Source organism: Parasteatoda tepidariorum, chromosome 4 (genome assembly GCF_982258835.1).
Source record: "Parasteatoda tepidariorum strain Cologne lab strain chromosome 4, Ptep-v5.0, whole genome shotgun sequence".
Lineage (NCBI taxonomy): Eukaryota > Metazoa > Arthropoda > Arachnida > Araneae > Theridiidae > Parasteatoda > Parasteatoda tepidariorum.
Genome location: NC_141758.1, coordinates 36,552,768 through 36,570,804, shown reverse-complemented (window position 1 = coordinate 36,570,804; position 18,037 = coordinate 36,552,768). Strand labels below are relative to the sequence as shown.

At 29.9% G+C, this 18,037-nt stretch overlaps 1 protein-coding gene across 2 annotated transcripts in view; it reads left to right on the top strand.

Moving 5' to 3' along the window:
* Window positions 1-18,037, top strand: part of LOC107448326 (E3 ubiquitin-protein ligase UHRF1) — a 41,390-nt gene that overhangs the window by 19,459 nt on the left and 3,894 nt on the right. For both annotated transcript variants that reach the window (XM_016063476.3, XM_087160922.1), the window contains 6 exons: window positions 495-599; window positions 3,510-3,616; window positions 7,858-8,017; window positions 9,403-9,540; window positions 12,558-12,642; window positions 17,078-17,220. In XM_016063476.3, coding sequence (XP_015918962.1) covers window positions 495-599; window positions 3,510-3,616; window positions 7,858-8,017; window positions 9,403-9,540; window positions 12,558-12,642; window positions 17,078-17,220 — 738 coding nt within the window. The remainder of the gene's footprint in view (window positions 1-494; window positions 600-3,509; window positions 3,617-7,857; window positions 8,018-9,402; window positions 9,541-12,557; window positions 12,643-17,077; window positions 17,221-18,037) is intronic.

The following is an 18,037-nucleotide window of genomic DNA, read 5'->3' as shown; positions in this document are numbered from 1 at the left end:
CAGAAAACAAAATTTATTATCTGAACAATCTTTCAAATATTCTTTTTTTGATGTTAAATTAATTTAATCTTAAAAATAGATTTTCTTATTCTATTTAACTTCCTTTTTAATATATTTTAAAATTTTAATAATCACATTATTTAACTTGTTGCATGTAAATTACCCTTATAATAATTAATGATTAATCAATTAATAAAATAAATTTTTACATTTATAAGCTATACAAATGTAATAAATGAGAATTTAAGTTTTTAAAAATATTTTGGCGTTATGATTCCTATTATTTGAATCTTAAACACTTCATATCACTCTTTATAAATTGTAATATTGTTATAAAAATTTCTTAGTATAAGACATAAGTTTTTATTTATTTCTGAAAAATGACTTTTTAAAAAAATAAGTGGACACAGTTAGATAGTTTTTATTTATTTAAAAGAAATCAACTATGCATTATCTTTTTCTTATAATAGAGGAAATAAAATGTTTTTTTGCAGGTTTCTGAAAGTGGCGTGCATCGTCCTCCTGTTGCTGGTATCCATGGTCGGGACAAAGAAGGTGCCTACTCCATTGTTCTCTCTGGGGGTTATGAAGATGACCTTGTGAGTGAAAACTTAATTTGGTACATTTCTGAAGCTAAACAAAAATTATCTATTTTCTATTCCAATGGCAGATATAAGTGTTTTGTACTGTTTGTCTAAGATAGGTACTCTGCCAGACATTCGTCTGGAGCTGTGGCGGTGACTATGGTAACGAGGTATGATTATTTTAAGCAGGGGTGCGGGTCCCTCTTTAGGACTGGTTTCGGCCAGAGAAAAGGAGACCTCTTACTTCAGTCTATTGCGTTAGCCCTAGAGTGAAGAGAAATGAGAATTCGCGCCTGAAACATTGTTTAGAGAGTTTGATTCCTTTTTTTTTAAATCTTTTCTCTTTTTCAAAAGCTTCTGTTTTAGAAAAAAATTTCAATAAATTTATTTACATAGTAAATTTTTTTTTTTTTTTTTCCTCCTTTAACTTTTTTGAATTTTGAGAAATGCCTTTTAAATTTAAAAAAAGGTGAAATTTTAAAATCACAAGCATGTAAAATTGTGCACAATGTATTTGAGTTTTTTGCTAAGGAAAAAGCCCTTAAATTGCCTCTCCATTAACTATCTCAAGGAGCATATCTGACTACTGGAGTGTCAGGCTTCACACTTAGAAAAATAAAAAGAGAAGTTTCTTGTTTAGGCAAAGAAGGAGTGTTGCGCACTCCTGGAAAATTACTGTTGTACAATGTTTTATTAATAAATAACTCATCTATACATTTATCATACATCGTAAATTGGTTATTAAGAAAGAAAAAAATTACTAATAAAAAACTGTTAGAATTATTTTTTTAATAAATAGTAAGAAAAACTATACAGGTTACATTTAAATACGAGTTCGAAAACGTAATTTAAGCAAAAGTGTAATTTCAGGTTTGATGGGTGCTGATAAAAATCATCGTTGATGGTTTTAGATTTCATTAGATAGTTGTGGTAACTTGCTTTCAGTTTCAAAAATAAAAAATAAAAACAGAGATATTTAATATTTCTCCGACACAGATAACGTGAACTATTTCTATTTTCTGCAAAAATTTTATCTCCTTTCAAAATCAGAGTTGATAAGTTTAAGCGCTTCACTTTTTCCAGAAAATTCAAATAACAAAAGAAATTAACTGCTTTAAAAAATTTGCAAGTTTAGAAATTAAACCATCTAACAGTCAATGAACATTCATAATAAATAACGTAAAATTAAAAAGCAACATTAAAAAAACCTGCACTACCCTTAATGTTAGAATTTGTTCACTTTTTTTCCTTTGTATTTAAAAAAATAGCAACCGAATGAGTAAAGATAATCATTTTAAGTAAGAAAGAAATATCCATGCGAATCTTAAAAAAGTTCTTGAATCAGATTAAACAAGTCTCCTACTGGTGGCTGAGTCAGCCAATCTGGTATACTTCCCATACAAGCTATCATCGAAGCTACCCTCCCTTAAATGCCCTCTTATTGTTTCCATAGCACCAGACTGCCTATCTTAGACAAACAGTTATATATTTTAATTTAAAGAATAAGGTATAACTTTAAAGTTCAATAATAAAATTTAGCTCACTAGTTATGTAAATCAGGAAAATTCGTCAAAATCAGTCTTGAAAAGTGAATGAATTATTTTCTGAATGTTTGCAGCCACTTTAATGTACTTGCTTATCAATATCTTTTAATGTTCTTGTGCTTTGTTACATTTTTTTTAGAATCTCCTTTCATGATTATTTATTGCTTCTATGATATTGTTGCACAAAATAAACCTAAAGACATATTGCATAACTTTTGAATTTAAAAGACGTAAATTTTTAATATGATTTTACTCAATTTAGAATTAGAAGTCATTCAATTTTTTTGTTATAGCAACTAAGTAAAGCAGAATTAGTGCTTTATGATTAATGCTGATTAATTTTTTAGTCCTATATTAAAGATTAAAACGCAAAGTAAGCAATAAACGTAACATTAAAGGGGGAAAGAATTTTAGGTAAAAGGATAAACAATTATTCAAAATTTCTCAACTAAAATTAATTAACTATTAAAAAAAATCAACATTGAAAAGATATGATCTTGTCATATTCATTATATATATTATCTACTGCAGAGTTCTCCCTAGGAATAAAAAATGGCAGGGCGCTTCCTCCCAGAAAAAGGCACTTAAGAGTTTTGAAAAGCACTTAATACCACAAAAATTTATCGAAATGTGTAATATTATGTAACAACTAAATTTAATTCTCCACAATTTTTAAATTACCCTTTTACTTTATTTTATGCGGATTTAAAAAGTAATTCTCACTCATTATCAAGAAAAGAGAAACATTTATAGTTTCTAAAAACTAATTGAAGGCATGCTAAAAAAACAATCACTGTGCAGATTTTTTTTCTTCCAAAAAATGTTTTTTTAAAAATTTTTTATTGATAAACAACTTGAAAGCTTTTTTCTGTAATTCCAACTGAAAATTATAAGAAAAAGATTATTTAAAGATGTCTTCTTTTTTTCTTTTAAAAAAAAAAAAAAAAAAGAAGTATTTGAAAAATTATTTTGAAATTGAAAATCGCTTAAAAAATTTAACCAGTTGAGAATAATTCTGAGAAAATGAATGCTTGTAATAGTTATCAGAACTAAACTTATAAGCACAGATAATTTTACCAGTGTGTAAATATTATTTAAATAATGAATAAATTTTTTTAAAAAAATTGAATGTGAATAAAAAAGGCAGTGTTTTTAAGCAATGGCGGCTTATTTTTACAAAGAGGGCGTGCAAGGCGGGCCGCCCTTCTGAAAACGTTTAGGGAGAGAACTGTATATTGGTAACTTCTGACCTTGTATATTGTTTTAAATATAAAATGACATATTTTTGTATGTCATTTATAATATATATATATGACTAAAAATGTTCTACTAGAATCTTAACTTTCAGGAAGATTAAAATATTAATGTGTGCGTTTTTCAGGATGAAGGAGAGGAATTCAAATATACAGGAAGTGGAGGCAGAGACTTATCTGGTAATAAACGCTGTGCTGAACAATCCTGTGACCAAACTCTTACTCGCATGAATAAGTAAGTGACTTATTATAGATTTTTAATTACGTTCATTACTTTTTGCTAACTATGCTTTACTTACTCTAAACTTTTTATTGTATGTGTAGAGATTGTTGCAGATGTGTACAGGGTAACAAAAAAGTATAGGGATCACTTTTGTGGTTATCTACCACTAAAGTTTTAAAACCTTTTTACATATATAGCTTACTGATCTAAAGCTCTGCTATTAAACTTTCAATTGCAATACTATTTCATGAAATCACAAAAATGCCTTTGAAGAAATTTGACAAAAAGCTAATTGGTCAAGTACAAGCATTTTTAGAACTTCGCTGGAGCCACAGGATTATACAAACTCATTTTAAAAAGAAAGGTATTGCGATTTCACTCAGCCATATCAGTCGCATCAAGAATTCAAAACTCGGATCGATGCAAAATAATGCAAAACCAAACAGAAGTGGGCGGCCAAGCAAATTGAAGAAATCAGATTTGCAGAAGCTTGATAAGGTGACATCAAAACCGGATCCACCAATACGGGCAAGCATGGCTAAAGCTCTTAACGTGAGTCAGCAAGTTGTAAGCTATCAACTAAAACAAAAGTTGAAGAAAAAATGCCATAAAAAACCTAAATGTCATAATTTAAGTGAGAGATCGGTGCAGATTAGGAGGCAACGTTCATGGCCCCTCTACAAGCTTTTCCGTAAGGACAGATGGCGAAAGTTCATTACAACTGATGAAGCTCGGATCTATCTATCTAATACCAATGCTAAATCTAAAGTTCAATATCTTAGTCGCGGGCAGAACAGATGAGACTTCACACCATCAACCACGGTGCCTCATCCCAAAGGCGTAATGGTTTGGATGGGCATATCCGCCCATGGTGTGACCAAACCTCGGTTTGTGAAACCTGGGGCTAAAATAAATTCTGAGTATTATATACGGAAGATATTAAAACCCTTTCTTAAGGATGATTACTGCAGATTGCACCCTAATGGTGATGCTGTGTTCCATCAGGACTCTGCCCCATCGCATGCATGTAAGGTCACCCAGAAATTCCCAACAGATCAGCAAGTGCAATTCCTAAGACTAGAACAATGGATTCCAAACAGTCCTGATGCTGCACCATGCGACTATTTCCTATGGGGACATCTGAAAAACAAACTGAATAAGCGAAGAATTTCTACATTGAGAGGCCTTCAAAGAGCTATTTGAGAAGAGGTGAAGAAAATCCTCCAGGAAATCATTTTGCGGGCTTTAAAATCATGGCAGAAGCGTTGTAGACAAATCTATTATGCCGGTGGTTGACATATTGAGAAGCATCGCTGAATTTATGTAATAAATTTTGGAAATATAAACATTCAAAAATAATCCCTATATTTTTTTGTTACCCTGTATACTCACTGATTATACTATTGTACTTGTCAAGTAAATTGATAATTGGTAGAATTCCAGTTTTTCAGTTCCTATTTATAACTTGGTTTTGTGAATCAGGTGACAGAAATTTAATTCACTTTCTAATTAGCTAAAGCTGCTAAATTTCTAATGGAACTCTGTGTCTAGTTATAATACAAGTTGATTCTTGCTTACTTATAGCCTCGTTAATATCAGATAAAATTTGTCAACTGGAGATCTGTTTAGGAGTGAAATACACTTTTTTTAAAAAAAAATTTTCATTGCACAAGCAGAATTTATCTCCAAAAAAAAAAAAAAAAAAAATATTACCTATCCAAGTTTAAACTACTTTCAGCCTAGTTGAAGTATTTAAAACTGAACAAGAGCTTTTTACTAACAGTACAAATTGCAAAGAAAAAATTACTGCTAATTTATAAATTATTGAATGCTTTTTTTAGCCATTATTCTTAAGTAAATCAACAAACACACTTGCATACTTAAAAATTATAAAATTTTTATTGCATTGTTATTTTAACACACAAATGTTGAATCACTTATTAGAGTGATTAACTTTTAATTATTTGTTAATTTTGCCCATTATCATCTTAGTTTTTGAAAATCACTATTCTTTTTCTAGCTTTCCTATTTCGAATTGTAACTTTGAGTAATCACTTTTTGACGCAACAATGTGCAATGATTCTATCCAAAATCCATGTGGTCATTACTTTTATGTACAAAAGTCAAGCATACTTTTGAACTGGACATACTCTTAACCTTTGCTTACAACCGTGTACTTTAAAAACTGTATCTACATTATACACAATTTGCATATTTGAGTAATTACTTTTTGCAGTTATTTTATCTGAGATCCACTTAATTTTGCCATTTTTAAATTTTTTTTTAGTTATTTCTACAAATTTAGACATTTATTAAAATACTGATGTTATGAGGCCCTAAATTTTAAATACGGAGGAAAATACAAATATATATTTCAGGAATTTTAATCTTTTTGTAACCAATTTCCAGAGGACTCAAATATACGAGGGTTGCTATTTCTGGCCTTGGCAACAGTAAGTGTTGCTAGGCGACCGCAGACGATTTTAATCGAATGTTTGATATTTTTAAACATAAATTCATCAGACGATTTAATCATTATAGCTTCATTTGTGTTGTTGACAGTAAATTGAAAAGTTCTTCTCTTTCAAAAAATGGAATTGAATCGTGAACATTTTCGTGCCATTATTTTTCATAACTTTCGACATGGATTGTCAAGACAAGAGTGCTTCGATGAACTTAATTCTTTTTTCCGCGATAAAGCGCCATCCTACAGCACTGTAAAAAATTGGTATAACGAATTTAATCGTGGTCGATGTTCGATCCAGGACGAGTCCCGTGCAGGTCGTCCAAAATCCGTTGTTGTGCCAGAAAAGATCGATGCTGTGCCTGAACTGATAAAGCAAGATCGTCATGTGACATACTGTGAGATAGAGGCGTCTTTGGACATTAATATGACTAGCATCAATAAAATATTGCATGAACATTTGAGCGTAAAAAAAATTTGTTCGCGTTGGATCCCGCATAATCTGACAAACGCTCAAAAAAAGGCTCGTGTCGATTGGTGCACGGAAATGTTGGAAAAATACGTTCAAGGTACATCAGAGGCTGTGTATAACATCTACACAGGTGACGAATCATGGATCTATGCATATGAGCCAGAAACAAAACAGCAATCAACTGTATGGGTCTTCCAAGACGAGGCAAAACCAACAAAAGTTGTTCGAGGAAGAAGCACATCGAAACAAATGATTGCCTGTTTCTTCGGCATTAACGGTTATGTGGCAACAGTGGCATTAGAGCAACGCAGGACGCTCAATTTTGAATCGTACACGACCATTTGTTTGCCAGAAGTCATCGGAGAAATTCGAAAAAAGCAGAAGAACAGGCGAATCATTCTTCATCATGACAATGCGAGCTCTCACACATCGACTCAAACAAAAGCATTTCTGACGGAGCGAAAGATCGAACTGATGGGTCATCCGCCGTACAGCCCTGATTTGGCACCCAAAGACTTCTTCTTATTCCCACACATCAAAAATAAATTACGTGAACAACGATTTTCGACCCCCGAAGAAGCGGTTGATGCATTCAAAACGCATGTTTTGGAGTTACCTCAATCGGACTGGAAAAAGTGCTTTGAAAATTGGTTCAAACGCATGCAAAAGTGTATCGATCATCATGGAGAATATTTTGAAAAACAATAAAACCAATTTCGATCCTACTTATTTGTTTTTTCATTATTAGGCCAGAAATATAAATAGCAACCCTCGTATATATGTATTTTTCTTTAGGTTGATAAACTGTTTTTGTTTAAAAATGTGAAATTTTTCATTGAAACAAAAGAGCCTTTATTTTATTGGTGTCTTAAAAACTTATTTTTATTTGCTTCCTTATTTAATTAATTTATTATTATATGTATTTATTTTTTAAAATTATGATTTTAGAAAATGTCAAACAGAAATATGAATAGTAACTAATATATATAGAGAGAAAATCAATTCAAATCTACTTTGTCAATTACAAGCCTACTATTGTAGTCAATTTAAATCAAATGAATTGGTAGAGTAATCTAGTTTTTGTATTTTATTTTGCTTTATTAATTATTATAGCATCGAAAGTTATCTACATGGGTAATAGTTCATGCATTGTATAACAGTTAGTGTTAAATTTCTATTTTCTAAAATCCCATGGAATTTTTAATTTTTTATTATTTTTCCATTTCCTAAGAGTGTTAATCTTTGGTTCATTTTGTGATTTGCATGTCCTGTGAAAGAAAATATTGTATTTAGTGTATCTTTATGCCTTTTTCTCAGGGCTTTAGCTTTGAATTGTAATGCCAAACTGAACAAAGATGGAGCAGAAGCTGAAGATTGGAAGGGTGGAAAACCTGTCCGTGTAGTGCGCAATTGTAAAGGAAGTAAACATTCTAAATATGCTCCCACAGAAGGCAATCGATATGATGGAATTTATAAAGTAAATCTACCTTACCAATTCAATACTTGCTTTTAAATGTTTTGATCTTAACAATTTAAATGTTTCCCCTGAAAATTAAATTATTGTTGCATTATACTAAACATGATTTAAATTCTAGATTTAGATTTTTTGTGAGAAATATGATAGATAGGGCTGATTGTGCTCCGTAAAAAATCCGGATTTCCAGAATTTTCGCTAAGAGTGATCCGGAAGTTTCCGGAGATCAAAGGTCCAGGCGTTTAAAAAAATCATTGATCACAGAAGTTTCCGGAAATCAAATTTCAAAGGTGGAACTTAAAAACACAGTTTATTTTATTTGTTTGTAAGGGAGAGCCAGAGAGATACTTTATAAGCTTATGTTCATGATTAATATAAATTTTTTATCAGTAAATAGTTGTTATAATCATAAACTCCAAAAAAAAAAAGAAAAAAAAAAGACATTTGTAAATTTTAATTACTTCTCCCGGTCATCATATTTATGTGTAAAATTTTAAATATATTTTAAGTAAATTAAGAAATATTGAGAAAAAGAAAAAAAAAATTGTTTAAGTTTTTTTCTAATTTTTCAATTCAAACTTTTTTTTTTTACTTAAGAAATTTTCCGGAATTTTGACTTGGGCTCACAATCACCCCTGATTAGAGTTAAATGATCTATTGCAGTGATCTGAAGTAGTACACTGCAATAGTGTAGTCACTACTTTTTTTTCGTAGTTTGTAGTGTAATTTTTGTGCTACTTTTTATAAAAATTAAAAAAAAAGTAATGTAGTGAGTTGAGTAATGACATACAAAAAAAAAAACTTAGTTTCCAATTAGTAGTTAACAATTCCTCGCAGCTACGTTTAACATTAATTTAGAAAAGAAAACAGTCTTAAAGGAACGAATTTGATGGGTACAAATCTTCGCGGGTCTGTCAATGGATACAATGAAAGTGACCCTATGGCTGCAGTTGAGCATTAACAAAAATTACATATTTAAAATCGCATATAACTCATATTTAAACTAGCCATTACAAAAAAATAGATAATTAATCACTTTGTTCACATTTTAACATGCAAATGCAAACTTGTGAGACATTGATGTCATTTCAAAGGAAGAAAACGCATTTTCAATGTACTTAATTTCTTAGAGGAAATAAAAAAGCGTTGAACAATTAAAGAATTGCAAATATTTGATAATTTCACACTTCTTAAATTAGATATTCCCTGTCTAAAAAAGAATAAGCTAAAGGTTAAATGAGCAAATTCGAAAAAAAAATGTTTTGGGATATTAAGATAAGAAGATTTTTAAAATTTTGAATTGTTTCTTTTTGAGCTTTTCAGATTAACATTCTAAGATATTGCAAGTAGTGGCTCATTCCTAAGAATATATTTTCCCCAAATTTTAGATTGTAAAATATTGGCAAGAAAAAGGAAAATCTGGATATCTTGTCTGGAGGTACTTACTCAGAAGGGATGATCCCATCCCTGCTCCTTGGACAAAGGCTGGAAAGAAGAGATCCCTGGAATTAGGCTTAGAAATGCAGGTAGTTATTTTAACCCTGATACTTACTCTGTAGTTGATGATTAGATTTATAAACAATGTTTTAAAAATGAACCTATTTTTTTATGTTCAGAAAAAACTATCTTTAGATAAATGTTCTTAATTTATAGATAAGTTAAAAAAAAAAAAAATTGTGTTTGAAAATATTAAAGGGATTAGAGGAATTAGGCTTAAAATCGCTTTCAAATACTCTAATCTCGTTAACTTAAATTACTTTAACATTGACAGTGTTTTAAGACTGGCCTAATTTGCTTAATTCATTGTTTTTAAAATAATGTAGCTTAAAAGAAATATTATTTCATTTTTTTATTATTAAATTAAAGATAATTGAAAAAAATAGTGTTTGCATTTTTTGAAAATGTTGTCTACTTCCCGAAAAGCCAGTTGTCTGTTAAACGAATATTTAGTTGTCTAGGGTTAATCTATTCATGTATGCAATTTTAAATTGTAATTTTTTCTTTGTTCATGGAAAGTTTTATTTTCTTGCTACTGACATACATGTAAAAATTGAAACCTTCCAAATTTTATAATTTTAAAAGCCTGTCTTATTACAATTATGTTTTTCCCACTTCTGAACTAAATTTCTGTATGGTTTCAATTATTAATTTTTTAGCAAAATTAAAATTACTCTCTCTTTTGAAGAAAAAACATATAGTACATGTTAGAAACTTAATTTCTTTAAATCATCCTTTTAGAAACTTTGAACAATACAAAGCTTAATAGATCAGGGATGAGATTCTTCCGCAGATTCGCGGATTTCCACTTTTTTTCAAATTTTTCCATATTTCCCCGCTAATTTTCGCTGAATTTTTTTTTTATTTATTTATTTTTTTTTTGCACAAGTTAAAATATTTTATGATGAATTTAATTTTCCATGGAACGAAATTATTGAAGTCTTTATTCCTCCCTCTGAAGTTTCTCTAAAAATCATTTCCTTGGGATAAAACTGGTTAACCTTTATACAGGGATGAGAATTTTTTTGTCTTTAGAATTTATACCTTTTTTTTTCAAAAATTCCAATTCTCTAAAAGTTTCGTTTTTTTTTTTTTTTTTTTTTTTTTTACAAATATCTCCCTTTTTGTTAAAAAATTCAGTCGTTGAAGTAAAATAATTATATTACTTTACGATTTTCAAATATAAACAGAAAATTCAAACTACGTCCTAGCTTCTAACCCTTCCGCATTTTTACTTATATTAGCTATTTTCTACGATTTCACACACAGAAAATAATATTTTCTGTGTTTTTTATCCGTCGGCTGGATAGCTCGTATTTTCGTAATTCAGACGTCGCTGCTTCTTGTATTCTGGCGTGAAAAAAAATGGAGGTTGATTTGCGGTGAAAATATTTATTTGCTCATTCAGTTAATCTTGTAAATTTTTATTTATTATGTCTAAACAAAAGCAATACAAATAAGCCTTTTAGAAATCCCAAGTCCAGACTCTGCAAATAACTCGATTTTTATTCACTCAATTTTAATATCAATCATCGATTTTCGTATTTACCTGATTTAAAAGTTGCGCATTGCGATTGTTATTTACGCTATTTAAATATCGTACATTATGATTCTTATTTACGAGATTTAAAAATCCAATATTGTGTTTTGTATTTATGCATTTTTAAAATCGCGATTTTTTTATCAAACATCGATTTTCGTATTTACCTGATTTAAAAGTTGAACGTTGCGATTCTTATTCAGGCAATTTAAATATTGTACATTGCGATTCTTATTTACGAGCCTTTAAAACCCTATGTAGCAATTCGTATTCACGCGAGCTTAAAATCCAATGTCGTGATTCGTTTTTGCTGTTGTAATATCGCTCGATTTGAAAATTTAGCATCGTGATCTAAAAATTACGCATCATGATTTGTATTTTCGCATTTTTTAAATTCGATGTAGAGTTTCAAATTCACGTAATTTAAAAGCCTCGTATCGGGATTTATAATCACATGGTTTACAAGTTTAAAAATCGCAATTTTTTTGTCAAATTTTTGTTTATATACATATATATATTTTTCTTCTTGGATTTCCTCTCTTTTACTTTCTGACTACTCTCATCCCTGATAGATAGATAATAAATAATTCTTTAATAATCAATTAATAAAAAAATGCTCCCGCTTTATTACTCATTACCATGTGCTTCTTATAATATTAAGGCAGAGAATTTTTTGATGGAATTTCTCAATTCGTGGTTGTTAATCTAATTCATATTTCTTATTTTCTGGTTGACAAATTTGTATAATTCACTTATTAGCTTTTAAAATTAAATGTGTTAGCAGCCAGAGTTTTGAAATGCTTAAGCATTCCACCAGATAATCATATGTACTTTTTTTAATTGATTTGAAACATACTATTTTATTTGTTTTTTAATTTTAATGACCAAAGTGTTTCTTCCAATGGATTTTTATAAGGTTTTTCTTTTCCTGGCGAACATTTTATTACTGAAGATTCCTTCAATATTACTAAAATCTTATGGCCATATATTTATTTAATAGATTTGTGTGACTTTAAATTAAGATTATGCAAAAAGCGGCTTGGAAGTTTTTATTTTTTTTTCTTTTCCTCCCCCCTTTTTTTGTTCAGTGAGAAAAATAAAGCCAACTTCGAGAGTGGTACTCTTTTGCATCATGAACATGGGACTTAGGCTCCTATTATTTGCAAAACAAAAGCCAAAAGTAAAAACTGAGTTTGTAAAAAAAAAATGATAGTCATTATAAATAAATTTAAAAAAAAGTAGGGATCAACTTCTGGATAAAAGAGGCATTTGATCTAGACTAAATGATGTTATTCATTATAAGTGTTAAAAGAAGTCCATTCAGTGATTTCTTATTACCGTGTTGAAAATTTGTAAACTGGAGAATAAAGAATTTATCAAAATTTTAAGCACGAAAAATCATAAGAATCAAGAATGATGAGAAAATTTAAAACTAATCAGTATTTAATCAAATGTCGACAAGTTTATTCTGTATATCTTTTATTGATCTATTTTTGCATTATTTAGTATCCAGAAGGCTACCTTGAGAAAAATGAAAAGGAAGATGAAGATGGGACAGCCACCAAAACACAAGGGAAAAGAAAACATAGTGGTATTTTATTATTTCTATAATTTCAGTTATACAGTCGAACCCCGCTATAGTGAACCGTCTGCGGACTCAGTAATGTGTCCACTATAACCGATGGTTCACTATATCCAAATTTTTTGCATAAGGCAGTTGAATGATTGAAAATTGGCTTTGCAATTTTGCATAAGTTATTAAAAAATTATTAACTAATTAACAGATAATAAAGCAAAAATTGATGGGAAAAGTAATTACGTCGCTAAATATTAGTTTTATTTTCACTTTTTATGAAAAAAAATTTGTGATTTTTGATTGAACACAATTTGATTTTAAATTAAGTTCATCAATTTTCTTATCTACAATGTGCAAAGAATGCAAGATTTTTACATTTTGAACAAGATTTCGAACCATCTTAACAAAGCATCTTCTATGTTTTCTCTTTCAGCTCCACGCAGTTTTTTCAATGAAACCATGTTTTAGTCATATGCCGCAAGAATTGCACTTCGATTTTTCCAAATTTTTGAAACTGTAGATTTTGACAAGGAAAATTCCTTACACAGTGTCGATTGATTGGTTCCATCATCAATACGCTTTACAATTTTAACTTTGTCCTCTATCTAAAATGCTTTTCTCTTTAAGAGAATTTGCCATTTTCACTGCTTTTGAAATAAAAATCTTGTCTTAAATAGATAATGTAAGAATATGAAGAGAGCAGCTGTAGAATGAGTTAAATTGTTCCCCTTCTTGATTGTCAAGTGGTGATTTGTAAAGAATATGGTTTGAACAAATAAGAAAATTCCAAAAATTCAGCAGGTGGCCAAGTTAACTAGTTGTAGAGCAAGCTGGGGGAAAAGAGATAAAGCAAGGCTTGTCAGGGAGGGGGGAGTATAAGATAAATTATCTGTTTGACATTTATTACAGTATAGTTAAAAGTGATAAGTATAAAGGAGAGTAATATAACACATTTTATAGGAAAGCATTCATTTTCAGTCCCAACACCTACAAGTTTAAAGATGGAGGACTGAAAAAGATATTTAAAGAAATGAAATTTGAGTCCACTATAACCGAGTTTCCAAGTTCTAAGCTGTTCACTATAAGTGTTACAAATAACATTATTTAAATAGGAATGCGGATGGGACCGCTAAAAAAGTTCACTACATCCGAGTGTTCACTATATCCCAGGTTCACTATAGCGGGGTTCGACTGTATATGTAGATTGTTATTTAAAATTTGAGATTAACTTTTACTGGTGTTAAAATATTTATTTTACAAGAAGTTTCAGTATGAGAATGCAGTTTCACAATCTAGTTGAAAACAAATGGAACTAAAAATTTTAACTTTTGTTGTTGAAACAGTAACTTTCATTAATGTTTAGGGATGTTCTTTAATCATTGAACCATATCCTAGACTAAATTGATGTGTACGTTTTTTCCCGATTTTTCTCAGAACTTGCAGCAAGTTAAGAGGCCATCACTACCCTGGTTTTTTTTTTTTTTTTTTTTTTTGAAAAATCATAATGCTTTTGTATCTTTCCTATTTAATGTGCTTGCTTTGAGTAATCGCTTTTTGACTAAACAGTGTAAACTATTCCTCATTGAAGTGTAGATATTTTCTAATTTTTCACAAAACTTCAAGTGACTTTAAAGGCCGTCACCGCCCTGGTTTTTTAAATTCGCAAATTACGAAACATTGTAGAATGATTCTACATTAAAGTGTACATATTTTCTGATTTTTCCCAAAACTTGAAGTAAGTTAAGATGCTTCTTTCTTACCCCTTGAACTCAAATGTCTGAGAAGAGAAGGAGAGGGAAACATATAAATATGCTTTTAATCAAATATATTTGATTTTCGCAAATTAAACGATATTGGATATTTACTTTGCAGTATCTTCAAAGCATTTAAATAAAGTGAGTAGCCAAGAAAGTAAGTGCCAAGAAACAAAGTTAAAACTCGATAAGGCACGCATACTTCTTGTGCTACTTTATTGAGGCAAAACTTAGGCCCCAAACTCAGATATACAGCGGACACTAGACACTTTCGAAAGAAAGATCGCCAGAGCCATCTTTATCGAATTCAAGAAAGGGGGTGCTGACAAACCACATATAACTTCGAGCTCTACCGACTCTATAAGCAGCCCCAAATTTCACAAATAATCCGCAGTAATAGGCTGGGGTGGTGGGGTCATCTATGGAGAAGCTCTGAAAATTGCGCCATGAGAATCGTCACCTTTAAGAACGCCCCCTACTAAATGGCTCAACGACATCGAAAAATTTTTGAAAACCCTAAAGAATAGAAATTTAAAGGAAGGATGGATAGGAGGTACTGGCGTTTGTCAGCTGTTGAGACAGCCAAGGCCTGCAAGGGGCTGTGGTAAAAATATTACTGGTATTTTAGTTTAGAATCTTAATCAGGGTTGGCTTTTTGCCGAGAGAAACTGGTTTTTGCCAAGCCAGTGGCAGAAACTGGTTATAACTGGCAAAAACTGGCAGAAATTAAAAAGACGTCTATATTAGTTCTAGTAGTTGCTTAATGATATTTTGTTTAAGTAAACTGAAAAATGTAACTCCTAAACTAAATGTAACTGTAACAAACTTTTTAATTCATTGTTTGTAAATATATATTATTTTGTTTATATTAAATATATAGAGTGCAGTATATCAAATATTTATATAAAACAAATCGGCCCCATTTCCTGAAACTTATTTTTCCAGTCAAGTTTTGAAAACTACCCCAGCTGCTACATGGCGGTCCAGTTTTAAAAAATATGCAATAGATGAAAGTTTCACAAATCTTGCTTGTTCCCTTGGTGGCAATGCCTGCTAGTTCTGCTGGACTTTAGAGAATCTTCTCAAATTTCTCTTTCGGACATAGCAAATTGAGAAATTGTTTAGGTTTAGAAACTGCATCAAAACTTGTCTTTTGTTATAGATTACTGCAGAATGCAGACAATGTAATATTTGATTTTGAATGGTGATAATTTTGTAAATAAATTATACTTTGTTTAACATTTAATTGTTTTTTCTATGAATTATCCATTGTATGTCAATCTCAGTACTTACTTTTATGTCATTTTCTGAATTTCTGCCAGTTTCTGCCACAAATGTGGCAGAAAAAGGTTTTTACCATGCCAGTTTTAACCGGTTTCTACCAGTGGTTTTAACCACTTCGGCAGAAACTTGCCAACCTTGATTTTAATTGTTCCTTTTTCTGAAAAAAATTATACCAATACAAATTATTTAAGTATTATAATAATTAGGACCTTTATTCATATGCATGTTTATTCTTGGAATTTCCAAGAACATGTGATGAAAGAACTCATTCTAAGAAGATAAGGGTAAACATTCCTTTTTCACCTCTTTCAAAAAACCAATTTCTTTTATATCTCAGGACAATAGATTGGAGTGGAAGGTGAGGGTGAGGAGGAAAGGTCACCTTAGATAAGTGCAAATACCATTAAGGCAGATTTGATTAAAAACTGTTCATGTTATACATTAAGTAGGTGTTCATGTTCTCTATAGGAGACAAATTTCTATCTACATTTATGGAGGAAAACAAAAATTTAGACAAATAATCACTTTAGTCTGGTTGTCAGTTTTCTTAGGTAGTCACTTTGACAGAGTCCACTTATTTTATAAGATATTTATTGTTTTGTTATGAAAGCCTTTTTTCACCTCTATGTTATTGAAAAATATATTGCAGTTATTTAAAATGAATTAAATATCTTAGATAACAATTCAAAATTATGAATTTTAAAACACAATAAAATAGATTGTTTCCCCCCTTTTTACTGTGTTATAAGGTAATGTTATGTGACAGAGCTTCTTTGTTCAGCTCATAATATTCAGTATTATTTAATTATAATTAAAACTTATTTAAAATCTCTTTTGGTTTTACCTTTTCTTGACAATTTAGGCTCTAACGACATGATAATTATAAAATTTATAAATACTAAATATCATTGTGTTAAGTTTAAGTAGAAAACAAATATTTCTCACTTAATCAGGGTACGTAGCATTTTTAAAAGGTGCTTATTTTTGATTTATGTTTTTTAAAAGCCCTTAGAGGTCCTTATTTTATTTGAGATTTGTAAAAAGTGCTTAAATTTAAAAAGAGATTTTTTCTGTGTCGTATTGATTGGCTAAAATTACAAAAAAAAAAAAAAAAAAAAAAAATTCATGATTTTCACAATTTTCTCTGCAATATTTATCAGAAACTAGTTATTTTATCGTGATTATGTAAGTTTTTTAAAAATGTTTAAAAATTTTATTGGTTTTATGTTTATAAATTAAGAACTTTAAGCAATAGAATTTTTTTTATTACTGCACAGATCCTAATTATGAAAAACTTTTTTTTTTGTTTTTGAAAAGTGATTAAAAATATTTTTTGAGTGCTTAAAAAGTGCCTGTTTTTTGTTGAAAAATCTGACTATGCACCCTGTTAATGCTAATTTTGATTTTTATAGATTTGGGTTCTGATTCTACTAAAAAGAAGAGAAAAACCATTGCCTATAGTCTTTCATCAGATGTGGAAAATTTAATCAAAAAAGACAGCGTGAATAAAAAGATTTGGGATGAGTGTTTGGAAGTTGTCTCTGAAGGAGCTCAGGTTTTGTGTTTTAATTTTGACGCCAGTAGCAGAAAACCTCCAACACGTCAGTGGGTGCTGCAGATTATAGACAGCATCTGCAGAATATTTTTCATTTAAGTTTTATTTTTAAAAAAAACTTAAGTGGAGAAATTGCTGATACTCTTTTGAACAACTCTAAAGTTATTTTAAAGATTAAAAAGTTGAATTCCAAGAACATCACAAAGAAAAAAATAAAATTAAAAAAATATCCATTGCTTAACTACACAGGCTGAACTGTATAGAAATTTATACTTTTCAGTATTGTTATTTAGAGTTCAACTTAAATTTCAACAACATAGTTTTTATGTATGATTTTTAGGGACCTTAATTTTGCAAATTTTGCTACATGTATATTAGAATAAACTGGTCTTTACAATAATGATCTCTGTCTGGCTGCATTAGGGTTTCAGACAAATTTTAATTTAGGAAAATAGTGCTGCTGATTCTCTGCTACTGGGATATTAACTTATTTATTTTTGTCCTTGATTTATTTAAATAACTAATGTAATGTATTGATTTTATTTACATCTTAAAGCATTTTTTCTCACTGTAATAGTTTTCTAACAACAATAGAAAAAAACTTTTCAGGATATTCTTTCTTAGAGGTTAAGAGTACTTTAAGAAAGTTTCGTAAAGCACAAGGCTTTGTCCTTTTTTCCCTTTTTATTCTTTTTGGCTGTTCTTAAAATTGTAAATAGAAGCTCAGTACCAATACTGTAGCTTGTATTTATTTTTCCTTTTTAAAAATGAGATATTTTTCTTTACCAAGTCGCTTTTCACCATGTATTATGCAAAA